Source organism: Camellia sinensis, chromosome 3, assembly GCF_055761805.1.
Source record: "Camellia sinensis isolate YWXY chromosome 3, ASM5576180v1, whole genome shotgun sequence".
NCBI lineage: Eukaryota > Viridiplantae > Streptophyta > Magnoliopsida > Ericales > Theaceae > Camellia > Camellia sinensis.
In genome coordinates, this window is record NC_138963.1 from 182,620,528 (window position 1) to 182,639,316 (window position 18,789).

Sequence of the window (18,789 nt, forward strand, 5' to 3'; positions counted from 1 at the left end):
GTTTTGGGTCTTGCTAGTCAATGAGTCCGTGGTGACCCCATCGGTTGTACAGGGGTAGTTTTCGTATTGTGATTGGTTATCAATTGTTGGGTTTGGGTTGTGAGTGGATGCTGGTAGCATTCTTTGAAGGAAGAGCAGTTCGTGTTCTAAAGTAATGAGTACAGCGTGGGTCAAAGTGGTCCTTCGTGTTTAGGTTGTTGTGATTGAGGTTGACCATGTCGGTCTTCGGTCAAAGAAGTGAGCAGGCTTGCTAGATAGCCATGGCGGGGAATGGTGATTCCCTTGGGCGCAGTGTCGATGTGGTTCAATCTTAGGAGATCCGGTGAGATCCCAAAATTTATGGTTTGTGTAGGGAACTCCGTGTTTGGGGTTAGTAGTTTGAGTGGCACATCAGTGTGTGGATTACTGAGTGTAGAGTTTATTGAGTTGATTAGTCAGCTTGTCGGTATCGGGTTTTGGGTTGGCATTGGTCACCTTGAGTTTTAGTCTTGTTTGTTGTAGACTTTGTATGTTGATTAGGGAAAACTGAAACTAATCGAACATGTTTTGTCGTTGAAGCTGACGGTAGGAATAATACATCTAATACGTGTATTGATTGATCATTGTGAATGATTGGCTTTTTATACATTGTGTATGTATGATATTTGGTTTGTTATTGATACAGCACTGAGATGTGTATCATTTGTGTATTCAAGGGGGTATTGTTGAGATGAGATGTGCTCTTATGCCTTATGTGCTGTTAGTACTGTTGTTATTTCTATTAACTACCATTATAGAAATGTTATATCCTGTGTCGGTTGTGGCATCACTGCGTGAGTGATGGTTGTGGATAGAGCTGTTTTGAAAAGAAATGGAGAACAAAATTTTTCCCAGTGTTAGGGCCATCTAAGGGCATTGTTGAAGAGTTGATCTAATTCAAAGATTCTAAAGAACTCCAGATAAATCTTTTTGGCAAATAAACTGTGGATGACTCTGTGTTTTGGGTAACACCGTATTTATGAAAAATGTTTACAAAGCTTTTAAGTTTTCGAATGGAAAATGCAGGATTCATTCCGGAACGTTAACGTTGAAAATTTAAACATCTTTGGGAAATGCCTCTCGAACAAGAAAATGTTTTCATATTATCTACTTTAAGATTTGCTTTAATCGTGTTGTTGAGTAGTGACTTAGCTTGAAGCACTAGTCGGTTATTGGTGAATTGTTTCGGGAGAGGTTTGGTTTGTTGAGGCTTGCGCACCTAAGGTGGTGTTGTTTAGAATGTGTTCCCTTGGTTAGTCTCTTCCTTGGTAGAGTGAGTCATAGGTTTGTTTTGAAAGTAATTTCTTTCCTTGGGGCTCGGTTGTTGAATGCTCTGTGATCATTTGGCCTAATGTTTTGGCGTATCCTTAATTTCGGGGACGAAATTCTTTAAGGGGGGGAGGTTATAGCGATCCCGGCTTTCCCTTTCGTGTTTAACTATAATCCGGATTCGATTTCGTAAGGGTGCCGTTGTCTTATCCTCTTTCCATCCCTTCCTCTTTGTGTTCGAGCTTTGGGTCGTGTTGGGCAAGTTGGGAATAAGTTGGTTGTGTTTTAAAACGTAGAATCTTCGCCCAGTTTTTGGTCTCTCCGCTCGAGCTGCGCTTTTGACGCCCGAGCGGGACTCTGTTGTTGCTTGTCCGCTCAAGCGGGGCTGTTGACGCTCGAGCGGGGAAATCACCCATCCAGTATTTCGTCTGCAGCGGTAGACGCTCGAGCGGAGGATTGGCCGCTCGAGCGGGAGTTTGTGTCTGACGCTCGAGCGGGGAGTTTGACGCTCGAGTGGGAACCATGTCTGTAAAAGTTCTGGGAACGTGCATCTGTCGCTCAAGCGGGGAATTGGACGCTCGAGTGGGGATCTGTGAGTGACGCTCGAGCGGGGAGTTTGGCGCTCGAGCGGGCGACTTGTATATAAAGCCCAGATCCGACTTTTTTGTTCACTTTCAACATCCTTTCTCTCTCTTACTTTTCCAAAAAGCTATTTTGAAAGTTCCTCTCACTAAAACCCTAACTTCTCTCTTAGGATTGATCTAGTAGGAGTTGTTTTCTCACCTTGGGCCTTTACAAAAGTTGTGTTGATCGTCGAGGGCTATCTTTTAATCTGAAAATTTTGAGATTTAGAGCATTTCCGTTTCTTCACCCCCTTCGTTGGGTCCCATTATTTGAGGTAGGGATAACCTACTCTATCTTATGAGCTTTGTCTTTGAATTTTAGCATTTTGATATGTTGGGGGTTGTTAGGTAATTTTGAGAAAGTTTGGGCCTTTGTGCAATTTTACAAAAGTTGGGGGTTTTAGATATATAAACCTATATGTATGCTAGGCATAGAGAAATGAGATTAATGTTGGGACATAGATGGAATTGGAACCTTAGGGTTGTTTTATGAATTATGGTAATTTACCCTAATTGGTTTAATTAATTAGCGCATATAATTAATTGAAGAAAACGAGGAATTGAATTGAGAATATTGATATATTATCCATGTGTGCATTTATTTCCTGCTTAGAAATAATTGCTTTGGGCTACCGGTGGAGGGTAGTGTTGATTGTTGTAGACAATGCATGATGATTAGGCAAACTAAAACTAATCAATTGGATGTGTCATAGAGTATGACGGTTGATAGAATACATTAACTTTATGTATCTGTGGATTGTGCATGTGACCAATGTGTTTATACGCATTATGTGTAGACGGTTGATAGAATACATTAATTTTATGTATTGATTGATTGCGTATGTGATTCTGTGTTTATATGCCTTACTTGTGTATGGGAGGAGATGGGGGATGTACTCCACGGTTTAGGGGAAGATGGGGGATGTGCCTCTAAACCGGTTAATGGTTAAGGGGAGATGGGGGATGAACCCGGGGATGCAGCTCATATGATCTCCCATCGTAGTGATGATACAGCTCATATGCTTGTCTATTGAAGTGTTGATACAGCTCATATGCTTATCTATTGGAATGTTGATACAGCTCATATGCTTATCTGTTGTAGTATTGAATATAGCTCATATGCTTATTTGTTGAAGTGTTGATACAGCTCATATGCTTATCTATTGGAATGTTGATACAGCTCATATACTTATCTATTGGAATGTTGATACAGCTCATATGCTTATCTATTGAAGTGTTGATACAACTCATATGCTTATCTATTGGAATGTTGATACAGCTCATATGCTTATCTGTTGTAGTATTGAATATAGCTCATATGCTTATTTGTTGAAGTATTGATATAGCTCATATGCTTGTCTGTTGTAGTAGTAATATAGCTCATATGCTTATCTATTGAAAAGTTTGTTTGATTTGATATAGCACCAAAATGTATGTCATCGTCGTTTGTGAAATATGGAAGTAGTTTATGTGTTATTGGTACAACACCAAAATGTGTATCCACCTCAAGTTTCGAAAATGTTCTAGTGATGAACTATAATCCCATCAAATGTTTTGGCCAGAGTATTGAACCTTGTTTTCAAACCCAAAGTTGAATAAGAAATGGAAGGTAAATTGTAACCTAGACTTAACCGTCATGAAATTGTAATAAGATGTAAATGGAAGTGTCAGTGTTGACCATCTATCAGTTGCTAATTTCTTAGTCATTGTTCATAGTTGGTTTAGTATATTTCTACTGGGCTATGGCTCACCCTATATGGGAACATCATTTTCAGGTACAGGTAGCATGCCACCTCCAAGGACATAGCTTAGGAGACTAGAGACGGACAGACTTTTGTTGTCTTATTTCCTTTTGGATGTATTGCGTGTAAATTCAAGCCAAGGGCTTAATGTGCATTTGAGTTAGTACTCTATTTTTTTTGTAACCAAGCGTTGACTTGGAAAGATGTAAGCCCGTAGGGCATTTATTATTGTTGTTAACTTGTAATGCTGCTGTAAGAACTATTCTGATGAATTGAAGAATGTGGATCTTTTGTATATAAATGTAGGTTTATATTGTTGGGTTTAATGTCATTATTTCGAGGGCGTTACAGATTGTGAAATGTTTTTCTGAAGCATGTTAAAGTAAGCATTTGTACAAATGCTAATGCATTTGTATGAACATTAATCTGAATTTTTAATATGTTTGTCTATTTGTATGAACACATGCTGCATTTACAACAAAGCATAATAAAAATATAAAAGAAGAAACCAAAAAAGAAAGAAAGAAGAATGAACAAATATTTGATGAAAATGAAACTACGGAATATAATTTTTTTAATTTTAATTTTTTTATAAGAAGTTCTTAAGGAAAGAAGAAAAGGACAAAAATAAAATTTCATATAACGGAAAGAACAAGAAAAGGGAAGATGAAAGTAGAAAACATTATACGCTAATATTCACATTTTATGTACTCAATGATTTAATATTTACCTTTTCAATGTACATTTTGTAAAGAGATAGGTAGTGCCTTTAAAGCAATAAGTGCATTTTAATTTTAATTGGCAGCGGTAACACTAACTGGTCTGTATTTTAATTTTAATTTTTTTAGATTGCAGTGCATTAACTGGTGTGCATTATTTGATATTTAATTTTTTTTATATTTAATTTGTTTGGAATTGTAGATTACAAGTTGGTATGCATTGTTTGATGTTTAATTTTCAATTTAATTTGTTAAGATTGCATAGCACCTACTGCTGTGCTTTATGTGGTATTTAGAAATATTTTTTTCTTTTTATTATAGAACGTTAACAAGTATACAATAGTTTTGTTTTCTGTATTTTATTCAGTGTTTACAATTTTCTTTGTTACTTGCTCTTATATTTTAATTTGTAATATTGGTGAACATTATAAATCTTATATGTTTGTCTCTTAATTTGGATTAAGGCTAAGGGGAGTTGTTATTTTAGTTGAGTTTTGTAGAGCGTGTAATGCAAGCAAAATTGTTCCAAGTTCTTTAAGAAAAAAATATTTCAATATATTTTTTTCAATATTTTTTTCAAAATATTTCAAAATATTTTTTTCAGTATCGTTATCAAAAAATGACACAAACTTCACAAATTTTAACATGATACGTATAAATTACAACTGTATTTTAATCCTAACATTATTTATATCGTGCCTTTAGGCACAGACATATCCTAATATATTTATATTATATTATTATACTAACTATGTTCGTTTGTTTGTTTTTCTTATAAAAAGAAGAGCAAATACAGCAGAGAATGAGGAGAGCTCAACGAGGCGGAAGCTTCGGTCAAGGAAGCCAAGAAAAGAAAGAGAGAAAATAAAAAGAAAGAAAAAGTGGGTGAGTAGTTTGTATATATTAGAGTAGTGTGTTTATAATTATGTGAAACTAATATTTTTCCTAGGGTATAGATGAAACCCTGATGAAATAATTGGAATGAATTGTGTTTGATATTTTTAGTTTTAATTTGATTTGGATGAATTGTATAACTTTTAGATCTTTTTGTGCAATAAATATTTTATTCAAATCATGTTATACAATTATTTTTATTGTTGTGTATTAAAATTGTTAGATAGGTCATACCTAATAAGACGGGTTGTGCATCAACCATAGTTAGTTTAGTTTAGTCGTGACGGTCTGTGCTAAGTGAAGATGATTCGTGACTTTCTAATTTTAATATACAAATCCTCTTGACGTTGTATTTCTGATCAATTTACATCATTTCATCCAAATTAATGATTTTCTGAAAACTAATACAATAACCCCTGATTATAAGGTTGGTAGTGAATTCAAAACCTTTATTTTTATGTTTTAGTTTAGTTTTATTATTTTCAAAATCTTTCTTTTAAAATTACTTTAATTATTATTTTTGTATCAAAACAACTCGATTAGTTTCTAAGAATCGACACTTGGTCTTAACCGCTATACTTTAGAGTAGTAGTTATTACTTGGTTTAAATATAATATTTTGGTGTGCAAATGACCAGTATCATGAAACAAAAAGAACAACCATTGATGTTTGATAATTTGAAGTTTGTTGATCAATGGATTACCTTCTATGCACCAAGGAAACTCATATAAAACACCCTCTAATAGAAAACACGTTTTTTCTTCCTCTCTGAAAATTTGGATGACACAAACCCTAAAATGAGCGAACAACGCATTTTATAGTAAATTGGATCGCAAGAACCGCTCGAGCATACACTTCACCGCTCGAACGGTGTGAGTAAAGGCGGTGCAAAATATATAGGCAAACCGCTCTAGGGGTAAACTTTCTTCCCAGAAGTTTCGGCGCTCTACAAAAGTATTAGATGATTCTTTTCTCCGCTCAAGCGCACAAATGATCGCTCGAGCGATCAAACAACTTCAACTGCATTTTTTCTTTTTGCTTCGGGGGCGTTGCCCTTCGACCCCATCATGGCGCTATCCTGGACTCGTACATAGTCAGCGAAGTGGCAAATATGAAAGGATTAAGATTACAAGCTCCTTTGCATAGGCACAATTAGAGTTGTATTCGCATTTAAATACTCATAGTCTCACTGAAATAAAAGAGCGAATAAAATTACAACTGAAAAGAGTTTTGTTAAACAGAGTTGTCAATTACAAAAACCTAACACCCGCCGCATTGGAGTGTTACATTTGGGGAGTTACTTTGGAGTGTTATGTTTAGAAAAAGCATACTAAGGAATTTTTTTAATATATTACGTTTTTAGAGTGTTACATTAGAGTGTTACGTTTGAGAAAAGTAAACTAAGGAATCTTTTAGTGTTGGAGTGTTAGAGGGTTACACGAAGGTCATGTTTGTTTGGACGGATGGATAATGAGGGATTGAAATGCAACAGACTATTAGTCCTGGATAAATAGCCCCCGAACTATTTGTTTGGAAATGATGTGTATCTCATATTTATTTTGTCATAGGATAAATGTCTAAAAATCTGTTTTAATGAATCTCAAATTTGATTAGAAAATTATGAAAAATGATAACTTCTCAAAATATTATTTTATTCTTTTGAATTGTTTACCATCACAATGCTAAATTTAATGTATTGTATTTTATTTTAGTAAGACCACTATTAAGTTTATTTAAATACGACATTAGAAGTATTTTCATTTATAATTTTGCTAATACAAAAAAAAAAAAGAAAAAAAGAAGAAGAAGAAGACAGTTATATATCATGAGATTAATTTACAAATGTTTAAAAAAAAAATTTAAATGAAGAAAAAATATGCTATATATTATTTTCCTTTTGAATATTAAAAGTATATTTCCTTTTATTATTTTGCTAATACCGAAAAAGAAAATAATTATATATCACGAGATTAATTTATACATGTTTAAAAAAAAATTCATATAGTTAAGGGTCAATTTGATCATTTAACTATCTAATCCGGAGGTTGGCTCAATCTATCCATTTTTATCCCACACCCCCATGGGATAGAGTTATCTCACATATGAGAAACTATTAGTCTAACCGGCGTTTTCCTGTCCAAAAGTTGGACTTTCCATTGGAGATGGAACAAACACCCCCTAAGGAGTTTTTTAACGTTCAAGTATTACGTTTAGGAAAAACACACTAAAGAGTTTTTTAATATTAAAGTGTTATATTATTAAAGAGTTTTTTTGTGTGCTACGTTGGAATTTTGGAGTATTACACAAAGTACACTAAGGAATCTTTTAGTGTTAGAGTGTTACGTTTGGAAAAAGTATACTAAAGAGTTTTTTAAAGTAAAAGTGTTACGTTTGGGAAAAGTACACTAACGAATTTTTTAGTGTTGAAGTGTTACAAGGAGCTTTTTAGTGTTGGAGTGTTACGTTTGAGAAAAGTACATTAAGGAGTTTTTTAATATGTTACGTTGGAGTATTACGTTTGAGAAAAGTACACTAAGAAGTTTTTTTTGAAGTGTTGTGTTTGATTGTTATATTGGAGTGACGGAAACTTGATCCAAAAATTGGATCTAACTTTCCTAAGACGGCAAGAAGGGTAAAAACATTCACCACATCATACTAAAATTTAAAATAGGATCTCATGATAATGTTGCTAAAACAAAAAGAATCTATTAGTGTATTAGAAAATCTATGGGACTGATTGGAGTAACGGATTGCATATGAGAGTTTCTTATGATTTTTTCATTTAAAATTCTAAATATTTTTTAAAAAAGTTTCTTTTGAGTTTCTACATCTCTGTTTTTATAAATGCATATCATTATTATATTTCGCATCAAGTACTTAAATGATTTGATCAAAAATTTAAGGAAAATATTAGAAATCTCAAAAAAATTATCAAAATATATATTAAATATTTCACATGAATATGAAATTTATTACTGAAAATTTAATAATCATAAAATTATTAATACGACAGAAGGAGGACAAATTATTTAAAATAAAAAAAAACTGGATCCACACTTTTTATACTAAAGTTTAATTTATCTATTTATCTATATTATATAACGTCAAAATTCATTTAATATTTTGAAACTTCTTCTCCCCTCTCGCTAAATGAATTTTTTATTAAAAGAAAAAAATTAAATAGCAAAATGAACAAGACTTAAGCCTAGGACAATGGATATGATAAATAACAACTTTTTACCACTTAAATAACACCCTGTCCACGTTTTCACTAATTTTTTCATATGTGAACATTATATTAAAATATAATAAAAAAAATATAAATAGCAGTAGCATTTTTGCCGCCAAAGTTGCTACATCCCAACTTCTGTTTTCGAGAAAAGCTTACGTGGAGAGAAAAATTATTTGGTGCATTTGATGGATCACGCGAAAATATTTTTTATCAATCATAATATAGGCCTCGTTTGGGAAGTGACTATTTTAGTAGGCTATTTTAATTTTTGACTATTTTAAGTAGGCTAAAATTTTTGTGTTTGGGAAGATGATTGGATTTTTTTGTGGTTGGATGTGATGTTTGTGAGAGAAAAAGTGAAATGATTATGGGTTTGATGTGATATTTTGTCTTATTAGCTATTTTAGCCTATTTTGTCTTTTTGTGATTTTTAGCCTAAATTTAGCTATTTTTTTTCTTCCCAAACACCCCCATAATATGATCTTTGTTGTTTTTCTAGAATTCGTTTGTGATGTAGATTGATTTTTTGACTTTTTAGTTATTTTAATTTAAAGTTAAAAAATCTAGTTTATGATAAGTTTTTTAATTTTTTTAATTTTTGTAAGAAAAAAAATAGAATGATTATAATTTATATGTGATATTTTGTCTTATTAAATTAAAAAATTTATTTTGTCTTTTTGTGACTAAAATAACTAAAAAAACTAAAAATTCTGACATGCCAAACGAATACTTAATCACTTAGAGTTCGTTTGGAAAGTGTTGGTTTGGAATTTTTAGTTAAAATAGTCACAAAAAAAATAAAATAAAATAGACTTTTTAATCTAATAAGATAAAATATCACATCAAACTCATAATTATTACATTCTTTCTATCACAAAAAGTCAAAAAAATTAAAAACTCTTCCAAAACAAAACTTTTTAATCCAAACTAAAATAATTAAAAAATTAAAAAAACAACCCACTTCGCAAACCAATCTTAACATGAAATTATAAATTATATCTCTTCTTTCCCAGGACCATCTAATAGCATATGTTTCATGGGCGTTATGTTTCATGGGCGTTGTCTTCAAGTGTACGTCCTCCTGTGTCGTACACCGCTGGATCCCTCAGTACGTACCGACCACACACGACAAATAAAGATCAGGCGGTGGGGACCATCTGTTGGGACAGCCACATGGCCGGCCACGAGGATTAAACTGAGACCCATGTGGTGCTCGACCCACTGTAATAGTCTACCAACAACAACTTGATATTTTTGATAAAATAAAATAGAATAAAACACAATCTATATAATTGGCAAATTTCAGTATACTCTCTATAATTTACCATATCTGTACAATTTGTCACTCGTCATTTAAATATATGTACATAATTTTCACACATTTAAACCTTTTGAAAGTTCACTATTAGACATTTTGTCAAGATTAATAATAATTGTGAAATGCGTAATGATAGAGATTTTAAAAAATTTATTAAAATTTATGTGAGACCCCACATCATGTAAGTTCATATGATATACGTCACATCTATGTGAGATATTTAATAAAAATTTTAATAATTTTTTAAAATTTATAACATTTTTCATTGTCAAGCACATATTTAGGATTTCTTTGAGAATTGATTATTTTACTAATCTTTTCAACTTTTCACGAAAGATGTGCAAAAAAGAAATAGAAAGACTGATGTGATAACTTATAATGACTTTTTCACTATTTTAGTCTATTGGCAAACAAGACCTTAGACAAAAAAAGATTATATACTCATATCTAAATGTTAAAGATAAAATGTAAGTATAGTAAAACACAAGAAAAAAAAAAGAACATTTTAAGTTTTCAAAAAATAAAGAAAGCATTCATAATTTACACAATAAGCGTTTGTTTGGATAGATGTGGGTTTCAAACCAAAAAAAAAAAAAAAATTGAGATTAACAGGATAGAGAACAATATAAGAAAATAAGTTGAGATAGAAGATACACGGGGTGAAAGAGAAATCCTAGCAAGCTTTAAAATATCTTGTTTTATATAATTATTTTAAATCTATTAGATAAATCAATTTAACTCAATCTTAAAATTTATAAGAAAATTTTCATATTTATTTAAATTATTATTCTTGAATGATGAACGCCAAATCTTTTGATTTGAAATATACATAGGCCTTTTTTGGCCACTTGGTTTTTAGTTACTTTTTTTAATTCGTAAGAAAAGTCAAAAAATTAAAAATTGACCTTTTTGTATTTAAAGACATTTGGAAAGTTAGTTTTCAGCCACTGATAAAATTACAATTCTATCCCTCATGGGTTAAAATATGCTACATATGTGAAGTTGTAAATATTTTAAATTGAATAGGGATAGTTTGGCCATTTTATTGTGATTTGACATCATAAACAAATATTAATAAAAAAAATCAAAAGTAACTTTCTATTAACTTCTTAAATCACTTGTCTAAAAAATCCAAAAACTTTGTTAAAAGGCAAAAAATCACTTTTTACAATCTTTCCAAAACACCCCATACTTCCAAACGGGTCTTGAAATTATTTATGTACAACAATATCTTAAATTATTTATGTTATAAATAAATTAAACGACTTATAAAATTTATTAGTAAAATCTATTTTTAAATAATAATGTTATATATAATCTCATTTTTTATATCATTTTCTCACTTCTAAACACAAAAAAATGGGATTCACATTCATAAATACATATGATACTCATATCTTAGAGTCCGGGGAAAAAAAGGTACAAAAATGCTTAGAGAGCTAAAATAAATTACAAAATATTGTATCAAATAGTGGGATCCATATAAATCCCATGTGATGTGAACTCTACATCTATACAAATATTATGTAAAATATCTAATAATTCATTTAGAATCTCTAAAAGATAATCAAGAAAAGAAAGTAAGACATGAGATGATGTTAACACTCAAGCTTTTATATATAAACTAGTAAATGAATAAATAGATATATGAGGTAGGCTTAGACCGTGTCATATGCGTGTATGTCCCTCCCCACATAATTACATTTATTATTTCTAGTCTCTTCCAGCCCTTTTCCTCCTCTCTCTCTCTCTCTCATCCATATATAAATACACAGATTTCGGGATTCTTCTTTGTGATCTGAACGAGTTTATAGCAGGAAAAAAGCACAAATTCCAGAGATTATATATCATTTGGTACCTCTCAAATCTGGCACACTTTCGCTTCAATAGGTAAATCAGCACCACCACCCAGAATTCCATTTTTTAAATTATTGGTTTCTGCAGACTCCTATTTTCTCTTTCATTTTCATTGAGCCCCCCCCCCCCCCAACCAAATATGTTCTCTTCATGGACTTTACATAACTTGTACCTGAAATTTCTCCCAAAAGGTGTTTCCTAATACTACTGTATTTAAAATCTTGTTGCATGCATATATATATATATATAGAAAAATACAAAAAATATGTTTTTCAAAACAGATTGAAAGAATATCGGCAACATGGGTTCGTGAATTTGTACTTTTCTTTTAATCGAATGTAAATAAATATGTATACCTGTGTGTGTCTATGCAGGGCGATTTGTGGCGGCGCTTGTGGCGAGAAGCTGCTGGGAAACTCAATCTGGCCGACCCTCCAATCAAATCTCCTTGTTTCTTGAGATGGGTTAGGGCGGCCGATGCAAGAACAACACCACCACCCGTTGATTCTTCCATTTCCGATCATCTTCTCTCCTTGTCTTTGTCTTCATCTTTGTTCAATTGGGTTCTGTTATTCGTTTGGCGTCTTCCCATTGATTATGGCTAACTATTAACTTTTGACCAATTGTGAAACTCTGCTTCTCAAGAATCTCTTTTCCGGGTCAATATATTCCAATTTTGAGTTGAACCCATATCATAAAAAATGTCAAAATTCAATTGCTTCCCTGCGCTGATCGGGAAGAACAAGAAAGAAAAGGTGAATATGAACCGCTCAATCAAATGTGTAATAAAAAACTAATTAATCGTGATTGTTTGGTATAAACTCTGTTTACCTCAATTCCTTGTCTGGTTGTAGGATGATTACCAGAAGAAGATCAAGACCTTGCAAGTGAGATTTGAAGGCCATGCAAACTCTTCAAAATCCGATGAATCGAAAGCTGCTTCTTTTCGTGTCCCAGTACCGTTTGGTATTTCAGGAAATTCTAAGTGCAACGTCAAGGTAATAAGCCATGAGAGCCCTGTCAAAGGAGAGCCTACAGAAGTGTCTTACGAAGGGGAAGACGAGCAAGAAGAGAACTTGTCGATGAAGAGGGATAACTCGGATTTCGATTTCCAATCCCATGTTGTGGACTCAAACGATGAAAATGATCAGTCAATAAACAAAACGACAGAATTTTACAAATTGGGTAAAACAATTGATGCTGAATTTGAGAACAAAACTAGTAAAGATGCTGAAGAGGGTGTTGATTTGATCCAAAGCGGGCATGTTAGTGATCCGGGGATTGGGAAAACAGAGTTCTGGGCATCACCAAACCTCAAGCGTTCGTGTTCTAACCTGGAAACGAGGGACGTGCTGACGAAGATACGTGATCATTTGCACCCTTCGAAGAGTCAGTCTTTCGAAGAGTTGCAGAGATTAGCTGATAGATTTCAGGAGGATATGCTTCCTGAAAATCCAGGAAGCCCAAGGTCAGTGATGACCCATTATAGTGCCGATAAAGTGATGTTGAAGAAGCATTCTTCGAGCCAAGTACTGCCCTCTCGAAGTAGAAGACTCTGGTGGAAGTTGTTTCTCTGGAGCCACAGGAATCTGCACAAGCCGTGGTCTACAAAACCGCAGACGATTCCAATCAAATCTATTTTCAACCAGCAAGGTGGGTACTGCTCGGATGATCTGGAACCAAACAGAGCTTTGGAGTCAGAAAAGATGAAATCGCCTGAATTGTTAACCAGAAAATCAATGAAGGGTGGTAACAACAATGATAACCAGAGTTGGGATGGCTTTCATGGCGGAGTATCTGGTTTCTTGCCACAGAACCAGTGGGTTGCTTTCTCTACAGAATCACCATTAACGAGGGTGGATGAGTGGGTAAAAGAACTCGCAATCCAACAACCTCCACTCCCGGTTTATGATGATGACGACAACAATGACAATGAAATTGTTTTCCCACAATCTCCAGAAACTGGAAAATCACCAACAAGCACATCTCATCGGCATCCAAATGTGAATATTTCGGAGGAGATTTTATACGCCGACACTGTTATCCAGTCTCTAAATTCTTCCTCGACAGTGGCTCACATCGCAGGGATCGGATTAAAAGTTATCCCGACCCTTGCACAGTTCTCCAGTCTTCGATCTGTCAACCTATCAGGCAACTCAATAGGTTAGTAATCGAGTTAGAAACAGTAAAGCGCGAGTGGCATTTTAGGTATAACCAACTGTTTTTATTTTGGTTTGCAGTTCATATCACTACTGGGTCTCTGCCAAAAGGTCTCCACACTCTCAACATGTCCAAAAACAAAATCAGCACAATCGAAGGCTTCAGAGAATTAACTCGGTTGCGTGTCCTAGATCTCAGTTACAACCGCCTCTCTCGAATTGGGCATGGTAAGAAAAGAAAATATCATTGTAGAACTGATTGACAACACTTTTAAGAGATCATTGTATAACTAATACAGCAATCTAACTACAAATGATATCAGGTTTGTCAAACTGTACACTTATTAAGGAGCTTTACCTTGCCGGAAACAAGATCAGTGAAGTTGAGGGGCTGCATAGATTCTTGAAGCTGACTGTCCTAGACTTGAGCTTCAACAAGTTAACCACAACAAAGGCACTTGGCCAGCTTGTAGCCAACTACAACTCCCTGCTAGCACTGAATCTGTTGGGGAATCCAATCCAGAGCAATATCAACGACGAACAACTGCGCAAGTCAGTTTGCGGTCTTCTCCCGAAGCTAGCATACCTGAACAAACAGCCAATTAATCCACAGAAGGCACGGGAGGTGGCCACAGAAAGCATTGCCAAAGCTGCACTTGGCAACAGCAGTTGGAACTCCCGCAGAAAATCAGTAAAAAGGGTGAGCCAAGGTGGATCCAGTGGGCACAGGAGTAGCGCCGGTGTTGAGCAGAGAAGGCAGCAGAGATCAAAAAGCCGAACTCATCACCAGCCATCAGCCCTAAAGATGAAGTCATCTGAACAAGCTTCATCTTCCCGGTAAATGTTTCCCATTTCTTGGGGAATTTTACCTTGAAATCAAGTTCACTTTTTTGACGTGGGAGTTTTCTATGCTTTCATTTTCTCATTGGAACTTTGTGCACAAGCTAGACACATTGATAAAGTTTCATTTTATCTAGGTTTGCTTTAAAACATCAGATCTCTGTGAGCATGAGCATAGATTAGCTTGGCTCATGTTCTCACAGGAAAAAACAGCATGAGGAATTGAATTTTGAAGTGAATTATTGTACTCTAAGCCATAAGAACCTGCAATGGTGAAATATTATGATTTTGTTTATACAGTACCGAGTATCAACTCACAATGAATTGCTCTCTCATTTCTCTTTAATTCTTTTTCACCAATGAAATGTTTCTTTACAATGTTATATGTTTTGATTCACAAACACAAAAATTCCATCTTCCAGAGATGGATGAATAAATGAAAGAACACTGAGGTTATTCCACTTATGTTGTTTCACTTGTGTGGTTGGTTCTATTATTGATTATGTGTCTGTATAATTATTGAAGATAGAATGATTGAAAAGGATATGTGCTGCAAGGGTCTTGTTCTGATCTGGAGAGACTGCCTGCAGCTGCAAATACTTATCTTGGAGGAAATTTGCAAAATCTGAACCACACCAGGACAATGTTTTCCTCATCTCTTTTAAGTTTTAGCTTCCTAATCTGTCGTGGCTTATATCACGTGGTAGGGAAAAGAGTGTCCAGTAAACCAGGAGACAAATACTTACTGTGATATGCTATACATCTTTATCAATTGTTCACTCCCAGAAAAGATGATGTGAATAAAACAAAACCCTAAGACAACCAAGTGTTGATGCTTAGTGGTGTCAGGTGAGCTTCTTAAAGTGTATCAGAAATGAGGTCAGGGGTTGAAGTCCACTGAACTAAAGTGGGATGGCTATTGAGGCATCAAGGGGTGTGTATCCTAAAGTGTTGCAAAAACATTTTTAGTAGTATTTGCATTATGTGTAGATCAGAAGTTAACCATATTCTTTACCTCTGTGTGATTAGTGCTGCTGATTATTGTGAAACAGCATCTTTCCCTTCTCCAGCTTAATTTGCAGCCCAATAAATATAGAGAAAAACTTCTAGACATACAATTCAGGATTGAAACCATTTCTTGCAATATTCTAATCAGTAAGATTTAGACTTGCTGCTTGTCTTGAGAATGTACTAGTATCCACCATGAACAAGATGAGATCAACATAGACTTTCGACCTGCATGATCAGTCTTGATTTGAGTAGTAAGCTTCTATTATGCTTCTATCTTATTCGTCAGCTCTTATCATATAAATGTTAACAGAGACTCTCTTGCAAAGAAAGAAGCAGAAAAACAGTTGGGTTTACATGTTCTATCAAATGAACTTCGAATACATCTCATATCAAATTTATTGATGTTCTAGATATTGATAACACAAGAAAATAAACATATTTTATATGACGCATTCTTCCCCCAAAAAAAGACACAAAGCACCAATTTGCCACCTGCCATAGAGGTCCTTGCTAAAGCATTTCACTATCTGGTAATTATAACCACCAATTGAACTCAGTTGACAAGCAACACGTTGCAACCAATGGGTTTTCGGTCAAATGTTTCAAATTTTGGTTTTCAATTCAAGGACATCTCATTGTCAAGTTTATCCTAATTGTCATCAAGAAGATAGAGACATTACGCAAAGACGTCACACACACAAAAGAAGAAGAAAAAAATGAAAAAGCCGTCATTAAAATGTCTTATCACTATAGATTCATCTCAAAATCTATATTACATTGTAATAGTTGCTACCAGCTAGAGGGATGGGATGATATCTGAGTTTACATTTCCTCTTAACTAGGAAACCATGATAATACCAAAATGGCTAATTGAGAACCATAAATTACAAATGAATTAGTCACAGGCATAACATAGTGATGACATATAAAATAAGTAAGAATGCTATGGATTAATGCTAAAAACAATGTTAAGGATCAACCTAAGATACCTCGTGAGTGCACAATAAAACTTTTAATCACAGTTTTGCCCATAGAGCTTTGCTCGATTTGCAAGAACACATACGAGATTGCACACCCATTGAAAACCTTTGCTCAATTGGCAAAAGCAACAAGACATTGCGGTGCACCCATTAGAAATTGATCAGTTGCAATCAGAACCCGGTTCCATCTCTTGCATCTGTGCAAATCTATACAACTTCTCATTGAAAACCACCTGTGGATCCTTATTGATCAAGACACCATCTTCACTATAAGCATCCTTCAAAAACACAACCCAATTCATCTCTGTACCAGCCAAGTAAAAAGTCCTCGGCTGCTTCAAAAGCATTTGATAAGTATGCTTGGTAAGACTGAACTCTTCCTTGAACTCCACAATGTGGTGTATAGAAGCCCTCTTCTCCAAAGTCAAGCTCAAGAACTCGTGCAACAACCCAATCCTGTACTTCTCTGCCTCCAATGTCCAGAGATCCAACTTGGACCCATCCGAATAAGGCGAAACCAACGGAAGGGTGTTCAGCAAATTCAACTTCCTCGAATCGTCCTGGTCCAAATCCAATTCCTTCCCGTGCTTCACCGGAAATTTGAAAGCTTTCTTCACTCGATCCTCATCCACCATGAATTCCCTCTCCAAGTCACTCACTGCCAACAAAGGATCCCAATTGACAAGCTGAAGCATTCTCTTTCCATCATCTTCAACCACAACTCTGAAGTAATTAGGGTAATTCAAAACCCTATCTCTGAAATCTTCAGGAATCCCAAACAACAACCTGCAATGATACAATTTGCTCAAAGCAATTCGCTTCTTGGCGGACATCATTAGCAGTTTTCGAACAGTGGTGACTCTACGTTCCTCCATCGAATCCATAATATCTGTCTCTTGTTCGATCAGGGACTCCATGAAGTCAGTGAACCCGAACCACATCTTGGAGTCGTGGTGGCGGTAGGTTTGGAAGAGGAGGGGGTGGCGGAGGATGGAGCGGAGGACCTTGCGGCCGCGGGGAAACCCTAGCTCGCGGTGGAGCTTGCCGGCGTCGTCGAGGCGGAGGACGTGGTGGGGTTGCTTGGAGAGGTAGTCTTTGGTTTTGGTGAGGAATCGGAAGGTGGAGTCGCGGTCGACGATGGACTCCAAGTGGGAGAGGCGGCTGGATTGGTGGGTAATGAGCTTGCTTCTGGGGCTGTTGTCCTTGTTCTTGCGCTTCTTTCGGAGATTTTTGGGGGTTTTGGTGATGAGGAAGGAGGTGGAGAATTGGAAGAAGTAGGGTTTAGGGTTTAGGAGGTGGGTGGTGGCGAGGAGTCGGCGAGCCATGGCGATTTTGGATTTGTGGGGAAATGAACTGGGTGGTGGAGTCTGATCAACCAACTGGGAAAACTAAAAAAAAAAAATGAAAAAAAAGAGGGCAAGAGGGATTGGAGAAAAAAGGAAGAGACTCCGACCTGCCGGATTCGAACCAGCGACCTAAGGATAGCTATTTGGAATTTATACCCACTACAGTCCTCCGCTCTACCAACTGAGCTAAGGTCGGTTTGTTACCATGGTTTGCAAGTAAAAGTTATTGAAAGATTCTCTTTTCTCTCTACTTTTTGCACACCTTTTCGTAATTAGTCAAAAAGTCATCCCAAACATACAAGTTTTTTTTACCTACCTTTTTAGCCAAATAGCCAAAAAATTACTAAATTAGCCTGTTCCCAAACGAGGCCTTAGTTACAAAAAAATATAGTAGATTAAAAAAATAATAAAATAAAATGTCACATCTAAATTATAATGATTTTATTTTTTTTCTCACAAAAGTCAAAAAATCAACCCACATTCCAAATGAAGCTTATATGTACTCGGGTAAATTTTGAGAGTTATTATTTCCAGCCCACTTTACTCCAAATATATCCCTTTTTTTATCCTTATTATACATAGTTATATTCCTTATTATATATAGTTATATTAATATAGTATCTTTTATACAAAAAACACTCCCTGAAAAACTAAAAAATTTAAGAATATTAATGTAACTATATAATAAAGACAAAGAAAATAGTGTATTTAGAATAAAATAGAATGAAAATAGCGACTCTAAATATTACGACATTTGTGGTACAATTACTTATTTTTATAG

General features: G+C 34.8%; 2 protein-coding genes and 1 non-coding gene across 3 annotated transcripts; 1 reads left to right on the forward strand and 2 right to left on the reverse strand.

Moving 5' to 3' along the window:
* The first annotated feature begins 11,427 nt into the window (after window positions 1-11,427).
* Window positions 11,428-14,966, forward strand: LOC114317882 (Outer arm dynein light chain 1 protein). Its single transcript, XM_028264673.2, has 5 exons — window positions 11,428-11,705; window positions 12,047-12,427; window positions 12,527-13,835; window positions 13,913-14,059; window positions 14,155-14,966. The coding sequence occupies exons 2-5, from the start codon at window positions 12,374-12,376 to the stop codon at window positions 14,670-14,672; spliced, it is 2,028 nt and encodes a 675-aa protein (XP_028120474.2). The 5' UTR covers window positions 11,428-11,705; window positions 12,047-12,373; the 3' UTR covers window positions 14,673-14,966.
* On the reverse strand, window positions 14,091-18,232 carry LOC114317883 (Ubiquitin carboxyl-terminal hydrolase family protein). Its single transcript, XM_082921602.1, has 2 exons — window positions 16,672-18,232; window positions 14,091-15,907 (listed from the first exon to the last, which is right to left on the reverse strand). Exon 1 carries the CDS (start codon window positions 17,985-17,987, stop codon window positions 16,824-16,826), a length of 1,164 nt encoding a protein of 387 aa, XP_082777728.1. The 5' UTR covers window positions 17,988-18,232; the 3' UTR covers window positions 14,091-15,907; window positions 16,672-16,823.
* On the reverse strand, window positions 18,110-18,204 carry TRNAY-GUA (transfer RNA tyrosine (anticodon GUA)). The gene is made up of 2 exons: window positions 18,168-18,204; window positions 18,110-18,145 (listed from the first exon to the last, which is right to left on the reverse strand). It is a non-coding gene; the product is annotated as a tRNA-Tyr (tRNA).
* Window positions 18,233-18,789: the final 557 nt, after the last annotated feature.

Excerpts from the sequence above, each read along its gene's own strand:
- LOC114317882 (XM_028264673.2), top strand. The coding sequence starts at position 12,374 with ATGTCAAAATTCAATTGCTTCCCTGCGCTGATCGGGAAGAACAAGAAA. Across the intron at positions 12,428-12,526 it reads GGAAGAACAAGAAAGAAAAG|GATGATTACCAGAAGAAGAT; the intron begins GTGAATATGAAC and ends GTCTGGTTGTAG. Across the intron at positions 13,836-13,912 it reads CCTATCAGGCAACTCAATAG|TTCATATCACTACTGGGTCT; the intron begins GTTAGTAATCGA and ends TTTGGTTTGCAG.
- LOC114317883 (XM_082921602.1), bottom strand. The coding sequence starts at position 17,987 with ATGGCTCGCCGACTCCTCGCCACCACCCACCTCCTAAACCCTAAACCC.